Source organism: Procambarus clarkii, chromosome 39, assembly GCF_040958095.1.
Source record: "Procambarus clarkii isolate CNS0578487 chromosome 39, FALCON_Pclarkii_2.0, whole genome shotgun sequence".
Lineage (NCBI taxonomy): Eukaryota > Metazoa > Arthropoda > Malacostraca > Decapoda > Cambaridae > Procambarus > Procambarus clarkii.
In genome coordinates, this window is record NC_091188.1 from 584,641 (window position 1) to 596,938 (window position 12,298).

General features: G+C 44.0%; 1 protein-coding gene across 1 annotated transcript; it reads right to left on the reverse strand.

The window, feature by feature from the left end:
- Positions 1 to 399: 399 nt before the first annotated feature.
- On the reverse strand, positions 400 to 11,239 carry LOC123760553 (brachyurin-like). Its single transcript, XM_045746242.2, has 9 exons — positions 11,123 to 11,239; positions 10,484 to 10,544; positions 8,071 to 8,321; positions 6,388 to 6,485; positions 5,444 to 5,544; positions 3,537 to 3,686; positions 2,924 to 3,048; positions 2,226 to 2,362; positions 400 to 1,052 (listed from the first exon to the last, which is right to left on the reverse strand). Exons 1-9 carry the CDS (start codon positions 11,226 to 11,228, stop codon positions 882 to 884), a joined length of 1,200 nt encoding a protein of 399 aa, XP_045602198.1. The 5' UTR covers positions 11,229 to 11,239; the 3' UTR covers positions 400 to 881.
- Positions 11,240 to 12,298: the final 1,059 nt, after the last annotated feature.

Genomic DNA, 12,298 nt, shown 5'->3' on the forward strand with positions numbered 1-12,298 from the left:
TTACACCCGTTAATTGACAGTTGAGCCAAAGCTCTACCCCCCGTAAGCACAACTAGGTGAGTACATCCATTTATCTACATGCAGTGTTTCATTCGATTTTTGTTTTACTCTTGGTAAAGTTAGTAAAACCAAATGCTCAATGCAGTAATTTAATAATAAGAGCAAAATACAGGTGCTAATTTTAGACTACACAATGTTGTGGAAGGAAAATGCGTACTAAATATAGATTACAAATTAAAGATCATTTACATAACTTCAATGCCCGTGACATGACATCATCCAGCACGTGACATGACATCATCCAGGACGTGACATATAAGGGAGTAAGTAAAGGTCATGCGGACGGTGACAGAATCTTGTAACATAACTCACTAAGGTCTTGTGTTACGTCTCTGGAAGCTCACTTGATCTACTACTGGGAGAACTAGGTGACCTTCCTGAAGGGTTACCTTTGGAAAACCTGGTGGTCTCATTGACACAGTGTTGGTCTCCTGAACATTGTGATGTTATCTGGTCCCAACGTGTGCCAGGAGGCTGAATAACCTTTGGACCCCATTTGGTAGGCTGTTGGAGGGGGGGGGGGGGGGGGGGTAGAAATAGCCTAAGCTACTCTATCCCTTTGAGATGTATTTCTTGCTTATCTCAATAAACATACTTGAACTTGGTAGGCTGTTGATATGTGGTCTTGGAACACAGGACGGAACGAATGAAGTTCTAATTATTTAAGCCACTTTTTGGTAAATAGCTCTTAGAACGGATCTGAGGATGACACAGTCTACCAGAAGATGACGCAGTCTACCAAGGGATGACGCAGTCTACCAGAAGATGACGCAGTCTACCAGGGGATGACGCAGTGTTCCATGAAGCTCCAAAGAGAACTCTTAACTAATTACTTTTCCAGTGACGTTCTGGATCCAGTTAAGAAAGTAGACGACGGCGGTGTGCCCATCAGGGTAGGTCCCGGTACAGTTGGCGGTGGCGACGAAGCTGACCACTCCCTGCAGCACCCTCTGGGACCCGTTCCCAGCCATCACAGGTCCTCCGGAGTCCCCCTGCCGGACACCACAACAGTATGGGATTATCTTAAACTTGAGAGGAAAAGTATGGAATTATCTTAGGTCTAAGAGGATGAGTTTGGTGAATAGAACAAAAAGTTCCAAGTAACACGGGCTATGGTGAGCCCGTAAACTTGGTGTGTTATCACCACTCAAGCCAGTGTTAACTGCACAAAATAATTGATCTCTGAACAATGCTGGCGATGTCCGGCCTCTCCTGACTTAAATGCAAAAAGTCGTGTTGACTTGTATGATTCTCTGTAGCATGTTGGAAGCTTCAGTTCTTGTTAATGGTTTCTGTGCATCTTGGGGCACCAATAATCACTCACGAGGGTGATATTGCTTCACATAAAGAAGTCAGATAGTCTGGGTAGTCCAACCATTATGACAATACTCTCCGAGGCTACTGGAGTTAGCCTCACGCCAGCCGGACTTGTTAGATGGACCCAATGTTAATTTATCTTGCCTCTCATCTCCAGATAAATGCGTGTTGCGTGATGAATGGATCACATCTACCCCAAGATGAGTATCGTGAAATCACAGCGATGTGTCCTGTCACCCCCCCCCCCCCCCCCCCCCCCGACGTTGATGAGACGATGATTCAACGTTGATGATTCAACGTGAGCTGCACTCAGCTCACGACGATTTCGTAGCGTCGGAGATCGTTAACTATTTAATAAATACCGACTACGGCGCCATGATGGAACCACAAGAGATCCAGAGATCGTAATTTGGAGCTGTAAAGTTACGTGAGTACTTAAGAGATCCTGGAATCGCTTCATCTACCAGATAAATCTACCCTGCAACCAGAGAACCCCTTCAATTACCCCTTAATTGAAACCACCAGTCAGGATTCAACGTGCACTTATGAAACCACTTACGAAACCTGTACATCTTTCCTCAAACTTGGCAGCATTGTTTACATTTACAAAATAGTTTACCAGGTCCGATGCACTAGAAGCTGTTTATGACAAAGATCAGCTTGGGCGGAGAAGTTCCAAAGCTCTTAAACTGCTTGATGACTGTAAACAAAGTCGCTATGACTTACGAAAGACGTACAGGTTTCGTAAATGGAAAATGCTTGACGAGTTCTGGTCCAGATAGTCCTTTACGTACCATACAGGGAGAGAGACACCCACTGTCATACCGAGCAGAGAGCCGTACACGTACCATACAGATGTGCTTGACGTTGGGACTGGTGGTACAGAAGTGGTGGGCGGTGATAATTGGACCGAAGACCAGTCTGCAGGACCCCGGGTCCATGCCCACACGATCATCCAGCTTCCTCAGGTCATTGCTCAGCACCCCTGGTGGGACACATGTGTCAGGAGGGAGGCTTCAAAGACATATGTGTGTATGTGTGTCACGGAAGGAAACTTCTGAAACATGTGTCAGGAAGGGAGTCTTCTGACACATATGTGTCAAGGGGACAGGACGGATTTTGTCATGTGGTTCGTGGGATGCTGAGATCAGTAATTGCGTACACGCGCACACACACACTCACACACACACACACACACACACACACACACACACCCACCCTGTAGGGCCCTCCTAGCCTGATGGATAGCGCGCAGGACTCGTAATTCTGTTGCGCGTGTTCGATTCCCGCACGAGGCAGAAACAAATGGGCAAAGTTTCTTTCACTCTGAATGCCCCTGTTACCTAGCAGTAAATAGGTACCTGGGAGTTAGTTAGCTGTTACGGGCTGCTTCCTGGGGTGTGTGTGTGGTGTGGAGAGAGGAAAAAATGTAGTTAGTAAACAGTTGATTGACAGTTGAGAGGCGGGCCGAAAGAGCAAAGCTCAACCCCCACAAACACAATTAGATGAACACCTAAATATTCCTTCAATAGGCGAGTACACACACCTTCCTCGGTCCTGCCCCAGCCGGCGACGCTGAGGGCTAGACCGTTCACACTGCTCCCCAGGGAGTTCCGGAGCGGGAGAAGCACCGGCCGGACCTGTGTTGTCACGTTCAAAGGCTTTGGCAACCTGCGGGAGACCCCACGGACCGTCCGTTACTGCTCTCGTGTACCGTTGTAAGTACATAATGTCCGTTTTACTCCATCAATGTTAAGAACTAATCACCAATCTCATTTTACCAAAAAAAAAGGAAGTTTTGATTGTAATTTGTTGTGCTGTTGTGAGACAATTACATAATAATTAACATAATGTGCAAATAAAATTATTTATGTTAAGATCATTGAAAATTGTTAAAAAATGACATACTTTTACAAATATTTTAAAATAAATCTAAACTCAAAATTCAGAAAATAAATAAATAAAATGCAAGTACAACAAATGTATAAATAAATATATCATTTGTGTAGGAGAGGCTAGAGGCCGTCCTTACTACTTAACTCAGTAAAGTCGAACTCAGACTTACAGGAAGACATTTATTCCCATTGAGGAAAGATTAGTAAATAACAGAGAGAGAGAGAGAGAGAGAGACAGACAGACAGACAGACAGAGACACCAACTTGATAAGGGCAAGATCGTTGTCCAAACTGTAGGTCGGGTAGATAACGATCCTGGTAGCCATGACGGAGACAGGAGCCGTCACATTACGCTGAGTGGTTCCCAGGTTGACCTGCACCAGCGGTGTCCACAGGCTGTTGGTGTCGTTGAACCTGTCCGGGGAGAGATGGGGCAGGTTAGCACACCCACACACACACACACACACACACACACACACACACACACACACACACACCCACCATGCAGGTATCACACAAGGTAAGTCCACACAGGAAAGAAGGAATATGACCGGCATGATAATGAGGTTGAAGATACCAAGTGGGATTGACAAAGTAGATATTGACGCAATGTTCAAACTAAGGAAGAGTGGAACGAGAGAACATGACTACAAACACAGACGAGTCGCAGGAATGTCAGGAAGAACTTTGTCAGTCTAAGAGCCGTAAAGAAGTGGACCGGACTAGACTAACAAGTTGTCGAAGCCAATTCAATACACAACTTCAAAAGTAAATATGATAAGAAACACGAGCGAAAAGTGTCACTGCATTGAACCAGTGATGCTCGAAAAGTGGGGCTTAAGTGTAGATCTTCCGTCCTGTAAACTCAACTAGGGTGAGTACAACTAGGTGAGTACAACTTGGTGAGTATACACACTGAAGAAGCAACTGTATAGATTGATTGATTGATGAAGATTAAGCCACCCAAAAGGTGGCACGGGCATGAATAGCCCGAAAGTGGTGGCCCTTTTGAGCCATTACCAGTATCAAGAGCTGATACTAGAGATCTGTGGAGGTGCGACTACACCCTGCGTGACGGGAGATGTCTCCCGTGGCAACTGTATACACGAGCCTCTGAATATAGCAGACAGGGAAGACTGTGGTACTGGTGAGGTGTTCTAGGCAAGGTACTGTGGTGAGGTGTACTGGGCACAAGACCCAGGCAGGATCATCGCTGTTAACAGCTTACTGAGGTACACAATAAGGGGCAGCCAAGATGGCCGGCAGGTCACACCGGAAGCTCAGAATCACTGCTGACATTAACCACAGAGACAAAGAGTGGAACACAGCAGATAATTTCTCATCCTCGGTTTATGCCTATTACGTTAATGAGGTCCCCCTAAGCTAACCACTGACCTTCCCCAAGATGCAATCCCCACAACAGTTGCCTAACTCACAGGCACCTATTTACTGCTAGGTGAACGGAGGAATCAGGTTTAAGAAAACGTGCTCAAAAGTCTCCGTCACGCCTGGATGTTAGATAGAAGCTTTACCCAGAACACAAGCTGAGTTTAGACGGTGAAGTACGGGAGCCCGCTAGGGACCAGCTCTCTCTCCTAATTTCTGACTACCTGGTGAAGATGAAAGCCAAGATAAGGCAAAATGTACGAAGGAACAGCTAAGGTTCTGTCCCACTAAAGAGGGACACACCGCAAAATCAAAAACTTTCTAAAATAGATTTACAGGGAGAACGAACTGGGAGACATTCTGGAGGTAAGAAACTTACCAATCCTTAGCGATAAAATTGTGCACTAAGATATTATTGTGTGATTTGGTGCAGAGGAAGAGATTGCCTCAGTGAGTCAGTACAGAGGTAGAGAGAGCGTCAGTGAGTCAGTACAGAGGTAGAGAGAGCGTCAGTGAGTCACTATAGATCCACAGAGAGACTCACTGCTATTAGGGTGAACAAGTGCTAAGGAAAATATCCAAGAAAAGTTGTGTAGAGTAGGAAAATACCGTGGACAGAGTCAAATACATTTGTGACGGAAGTACACTGTCCCTATATACACCGAAAAGCTGGGTATACTTCTCAGTGTATATACACCGAGAAGCTGGGTATATACACCTGTATATATAAGCATATATCTGTTGTGTTGTGCGTTAGTGAGAGGATACAAGACACGTAGAGTGACCTGAGGACACAGTGAGCAGCAGTGATCACCCAGTCGGAGAAGATGAGGCTCCCTCCACACATCCGCTTCAACTTGTCGCTCCACTGTATGTACAGAAATGCCTGCACCCACACACAAAACACAAGAAAAAAGATGAAATTAATACATAAACCTAGATATAAACAAATAAAAATGTGAACACTTGTTAAAGTGTTATAATATGGGAGAGAGAATGTAGCTCTGGGAACACACAGGAGACCAATATTGGGTTAGAGAAATATTTATGGGGAGGGTTCTTAAACTTTGACGGAGACACCGCAAGGTCTTCTATGACTGCCTTTTCTCTTTTCTGAAACTAAGGGTCTTCACAAATCCAACCACAAATATATATAATCATACAGAGGGGTATCGCTTAAGTTATATTAGTGGGAGGACCTTTCACCTCTGAGATGAGACTATACGGCACTCAGGGAAGCCGTATGAGGCCCCGCATATGCATTTATATACTATCTTCTATCACCTCCAGTAAGAACATCCTGGCAGGACGTTACGTACACATAAGCTCCTCACGGGATGCGGATCCTGTGAGCTGTAAGGTAATATGATGATAGAAATAACATTAAATCAGAGAAAGACTGGAAGTAGTGTAGCGCTCAGGAGACACGCGCAGCTCCCACTACACCAGCAGATGACATACGTGGAGGCCGTCATCACAATTTACGTTCATTAACGAATGATAAATATTATTTCATATTATGTGAGAAACTAGTAACATGAGCTTAAGGGACATTTAGTTATATAAGTACAAGAATATTCCACGGAAGTGTGGATTATAATTTATATGTACAAGAATTTGTATCACAGAACTAATAACAACAGAATTAATAATAACAGAATAAAATCGCAACTAATAGGAGGACTATTTTGAACGGATGATATCTTAATTAAAAAACAGCATAACTTACCATCCAAGGAAACTCATTTTTGACTGCCAGTTCCCCGTTGACGATCCTGTTGCTGTTAACGGAGGAGATTTCCAAGTTTGTCTGTGGCTCGTACATCGCTGTTGCACAGAAACACATATGTATGTACTTACATAGAAAGCTAATAAATCAAGTGTATTATTCATGCAGTGGAGGGACACGCCATGGCTGCGTCTGTTTGTAAGCTGTGTTGTGTTCCAGCTCCCGGACCACCTGCCTAGCGAGCATTGTTTTTCGGAAAGTTCTTTCCTCTATACAGTCTATAACACAAATAATTGCTAACAGAACGAAAACACCTACGCTAACCTACTTTATATATAACTAAACAAAAATCTATAATATATAATAATATTTGAGAAAATGCGGCCTTTCATCACGCCGTTGGGTAAGTAGAGTGAAGTGCGCCTGAGGCCGACCACCACCAGAGGACCAGGCTGACGGCGCCAACCCGGCCCCGGCTGTGCTCCTCCTACCTCCTGCTGACCTCACAGACGCATTTGTCAATTTCGACGCACTGTGTTATATATTATCTAAGAAATATAGTTTTGGATATCATAGTTTTGTGTATTGTTTGGCCTAGGATAGGTTGTTTTGGTTCCGTTGGTAATTGTATTTACAATATGTGGGTGAAGCATTTAGATCAGTGCGATCTGAACCGAAGTACTGAATCAAAAAAGGTTTAACGAAATTAGGTGCAAATCATGCATATTGCTTTATTCATAAACAGGAGTTTGGCAGCTGGTTGCTGTTTTTGCTCTTTTATGGGAAACGACAGTGCTAGTGTCGGATGTTACCCGGCGTTCAAGTGTAGAGGGAAACACAAAGCCTTGTGCTGCGCCTCGCCTGTCGGTGGGAAACAACTGTACCTGGCGGCATGTAACACACTTCTAGGAAGGTACTTGGTGTTAAGTACCTGCTACTGGGAGGCAAGCACCGGACCTCTACACCTCACAGGAATCAACTGGAAGACTCAACACTGTGATCCCAGAGGATAAGATGTCAGGCGTCTTGTGAACTCTGGGTAGTTGATGAAAATTGCGGCCGAACAACAGAATCACATAGGCCTCTCCTAATTTCAAGCCTAGTCGAGCAAAAACGCAGCAGCGTCTTTAAGTGACCTCTGGCAAAGGAAGAGCTAAATGCCAACCATTTCATGTGCCAATGAACATTTCTCGAACAGTGTTTTGCTGACGTCCTCTGTTCGAGTCACAAATTCAAATGCAAATAATTGAGAACAAACTTCTAACACCAAACCTAAACAGACATATGCCTAACAATACATAGAACTCTAATATATACCAATATTAATTTATATGTGATAAAACCAATCTTTTGTTTGTACAATATGTTAAAATTCATTAATGCGTCTTGGGGGGGGGGGGGGGGGTTCGGCTGCTGCTTTACCGAGAATTATTGCCAACAGAACCTAAATGCCTAACATAAGTGTACCTTTCATATGTAAGTATACCTGTGTCACGTGGGTGTACCTGTGTCATGTGGGTGTACCTGTATCATGTGGGTGTAGCTAGGGGTGTCATGGGGTGTTAAGAGGGAAGATGTTTCAGACATACAAGTTAACAAATGTGGCAGTAAACACGAAGTAACTGGATAAAAATAAAACAGATTTTGCAGAACTCCGCAGTTTCTGAGTAACCTTCAACTCACGGTCTCTGATGGGTGGCCGCCAGGCTTCCTCCTCGTACCCTGGGGCTTCCTCCTTATCCTCCGGGGCTTCCTCCTCGTACCAACGGCTGTTATCAATCACTTGGTCGTGATGTTTCTCTATTGTGTTAAGGTCATGATCATTAAGGAGAGATAAAGGGGGTACGACAGGAATTCCAAATCCGTCTTGGCGAGCGACTTGCTCAGTGGCCGGGACCGACACATCTTTCTTGTTGATCTGCTTAACGGCGCTCCTTAAGTATGGCACCATCACCGCAGCAAGAAAAAGTATGATAAGTAAACGTTTTTGCGAGAAAAAAATAATAATATATATATTTCAGTAGGCACTTCTGCATGAAATCAGGTGTCAAATACATTATTTGTTTAATCAGGAACAGTATTAATACACATAATAGTAATATAATGTGTAGTAAATTATATTTTATATATTTATATATATTACATTTTTTACTTTTGGTACTACACTTGATTGTGTTTGTTGGGAGCCTTAGAGAAGAGAGTATGCAGCACCCTGGGAAGCCTCGTGAGGCTCCACGGGCACTTGCATCTTGTCCTCATCAACCATATCTTTTTATTTTTTATTTAAAACTTATTACAAGAGTTGGGTTACAACATTGGTTACACAGAAGGTCCAAAGTTGATTGTCATAGACTGTCGACTTCGTAAAGCTCCTCAGGTTTTTGCACTCTGCATTCATGGTTCCTGCCTTTATCCTCTGTATTTCCATGCTGAGGTGCTGGAAAAACAACTGGCAGCTTTTGGATCTTTAATAGTTTCGATGGGCCTAGAACCCAGATCCTTCAAATTAGTGGGATTCTTACCTAAGGCACCATGGGATCTCTGAAGCAATGGGGGACAAGATGATGATCCAGCCTGTATTTACAGGACTTGGCTGATTCCCTGTGGAATCAGCAGTATGGCCTGGATGTGCAATGCTGAAGTCTATGTTGGTATTAGTATTAGCCAAGCCTGTACACATGTGTAGTCCCACATCAACTGCCTACCGTTCTATTAGGAGTGCACTGTGATCCTGTCTGAGATCCACAGAATTGGCAGAGTTGCTGGACATTAGGTAGCGGGATTTCTCTCTCTCTTCTGAACAATACTAACTCCATGTGCATTGGCAGAGCAATCTATGCTGACTGCACCTGTCAGCCTTCACCTCCCTGCAAATACACCTATATTCGGTGTAGACAAGGGCAGAAAGGCTGCCTTTCTACACACCTAATTTAGGTGTTTGTGGACAAGGGCAGCAAGGGATGTCTCAAGCAAAGAAAAACGGAAAACCTACATGTCTGCACTTATCCACCAGCTTTATAACTGGTACAGCCAGCCCTCTGGGGCTGAAATCCATTATGAACAGCCCGATCCATCCCCAGTTCTCTAGTATCAGCTATTGATACAAATAATGGCTCTAAGGAGCCTCCACTTACGGGCCCAACATAGCCCGTACAACTTGGAACTATTCGTTCCAAGTAGCTATCTAAACCAACAACAACAACAACAACAGACAGCAAGGCAGAGACTCATCGCAATCCGATGGACCTGCAGTCTGAAATGCGTGCCTATTGCTGACATGGGGAAGGGATCGCTAATAGGAAGTCACCCACATGGGGAGCTGCCACCACTATTGGCACGCAATCTCACATGATGATGGTGCAGCATCGAGACACTGTCTTGATGCAGTGTCTATGATGGGGGTGTCCAATCTGGACTGCTTGTGGACTTTAGATGGAGGTGGTTGGAGAGTTGAGGCTGCGATAGAAGCCAACTTAGTTGTGCAAAGCGTAAAACTGGGATCGTAAATCCCCGCTAAGTTACCTAAGTAATCCGGTATGATTTCCTTCACTAGACTGTTAGATGTTGGAGAGGAGAACAGGAAGGCTGGTACAGTTATGTGGTTGGCTGTGCGAATAACGAGGCCCTCGACTCTGATAAGATAGGTGGCTTGTTTTCATGGTAGGTTATTGAGAGAAATAATCAGGAATTTTCTAACACGGATATCAGTAAGTGGTCCTCTTCACCTAGCTATCATGAGATGTTGAACTTATAAAAATGTAGGTGAACTTGAGGAGAGACAAGTATCAGGTGAGGAGGTAAAGTGCCTTGTGAGCATCAATGTTCTCAATCAATCTTCCTATCCACCCTCTTCAGAACAATAATAGTTTTACCAAGGACCTCGTCGATAGCATTCACCCAAGGAGGAGCTCTTAGGAGCGTTATGTCTTCAGGTTTAGTTATGTGGATATCAGATATAACATCTTGATGTACAAAGAGTTGGTTGCATTAGTGTGATTCCTTCATCCATCTCTCTAAGAGTACACAGGGACGCACCAGAATGGCCTTATGGCCACTCGGGTACAAGCACATAACAATAACATACAAATATACCCACTTGCCGATGGTGAACCAAAAGGGGCTGACTTTGTGTCCCAGAGACGCCAGCCGCGGAAGGTCTGTGGAGAGGTGAGACGCTGAGCTGGACATAACTAATACAGGAGAAGGTGCCTAGCGACCTTTGTCAGGCAGCTCTTATAGTAACAATCATTCACAGCTTAATTTTTTTCCTATTCACAGCTTTCCTCGCACACATGCAAGAGTTCCCACAATGCTCTGACCACTGTGGACACTGGTTAAGGTATCATGTTAGGCGTCTGTGCCCTGAAGCCTATATGTATCGTGATGTGATCTTCCATCAATATCATAACTTAATTAACACGAAATTATGAAATTATCAAGGAAATATGATTTTCTAATACTTATTTCCTTATATTGCATATTTTTAATTGTCATTTGGAAAAAAAAGAAACTTATAAAAATCAAAATAAATTTAAATAGTTTTAGAATTACGCATAACTTTTATACATATATTGAGAGGTGTACTTTGCTAATAGTATACTTTAGTCCTGGGTTGTTCAATACTAAAGTATATTGCTGGTTGGTCAGAATAACCTATCACAGGTTGATAGACCTTAAAACAAACATTAACCCAGACTTGAACACTCGCAGGATTAATAAATATGTTTGCCGGTACCTTGAGGAGTAGGCTTGTCCTCCCTGAAGTGGTGGCCGGACCTCACGTCAGCCACCACGACCGCTGCGGCGGCTGCTGCCAGCACCATGCCAACACAGCCAAACATCTTTCGCGTCCTGCCTGATATACACTTTCATGAGTGGATACCGTCTCCAGGGAAGTCCATTAAATTACCTGATAATACTAATATTATACTTAACTTTCCAGTTCCCATTAAACTGTCAGTTGGCATCTGAGAACCTCGGAATTTATTGTTATTTGCATACTCTAATAACTGACTTTTAATAATTTGATTTCCTACATCATGAAATAATTTTGGTATAGCACGGAAACCAGGTGTTAGTCAAGGCCTTGAGGAGGTGTGGGTGAGTGCAACAGTCTTCCTCACCCAGGCGAGGGACATCAAGATATTTAACTTTAATACTTACGTGGGATTGATCAAGATATTTGTCAGGTCTCTGGTAGTGGTGGTGGTGGTGGTGGTGGAGATGGTAGTGGTTAGTGGTGGAAGTGGTAGTGGTAGAGGTGGCAGTGGTGGTGGTGGTAGCAGTGGTGGTGCTGACGTCCTGGTAGTGGTGGCAAGAGTGAGAGAGTGAGCAATATTCCTGACTTTTATACCCCTGACTGGATTAGGTCAGTGTCCGAGGGTGAATTCGGGAAGTGCCAGTTTGGTTGTGTATAATTAACGAATAATTACCAATATTTACACCTTAATTTGGGAGTTTTCCAAAAGAGGAAACTGTAGTAATAGCTACCCATTAGAGGCGCCACCATGGGGTGCCACCATCTTGCATCATGGGGAAGGCTTCTTGCAAATCATTTAGATAATTTGCAAAGTGAATAGTTTACCGTGAATAAATACAAGGATCGTATATGAACCAGAGTTAAGAGTGAGAGTATAATTGTGAACGAGACCTGGCCAGTTCACGGTAAATAGCGTAATTAAGAGTGTGAGTTAACACCTGATCTCACCAACAGCATTTCCGCCATGTTGGGGGCACACGCTCGCTCACACGAACGCACGCACGCGCACACACACACACACAACCAGTTGATTGACAGTTAAGAACCAGTTGACAGACAGTTGAGAAACGGGACCAAAGAGCCAAAGCTCAACCCCCGCAAGCACAACTAGGTGAGTACAACCAAGTGAGCACACACACACACACACACACA

Bases quoted from the DNA above. Each gene is read 5' to 3' on its own strand.
- LOC123760553 (XM_045746242.2), bottom strand. From the start codon at position 11,228: ATGTTTGGCTGTGTTGGCATGGTGCTGGCAGCAGCCGCCGCAGCGGTC. The intron at 6,486-8,070 runs GTGAGTTGAAGG...TCTGTGCAACAG, and splicing joins GCGGCCACCCATCAGAGACC to CGATGTACGAGCCACAGACA. The intron at 1,053-2,225 runs GTACGTGTACGG...GGTGTCCGGCAG, and splicing joins ACGTCAAGCACATCTGTATG to GGGGACTCCGGAGGACCTGT.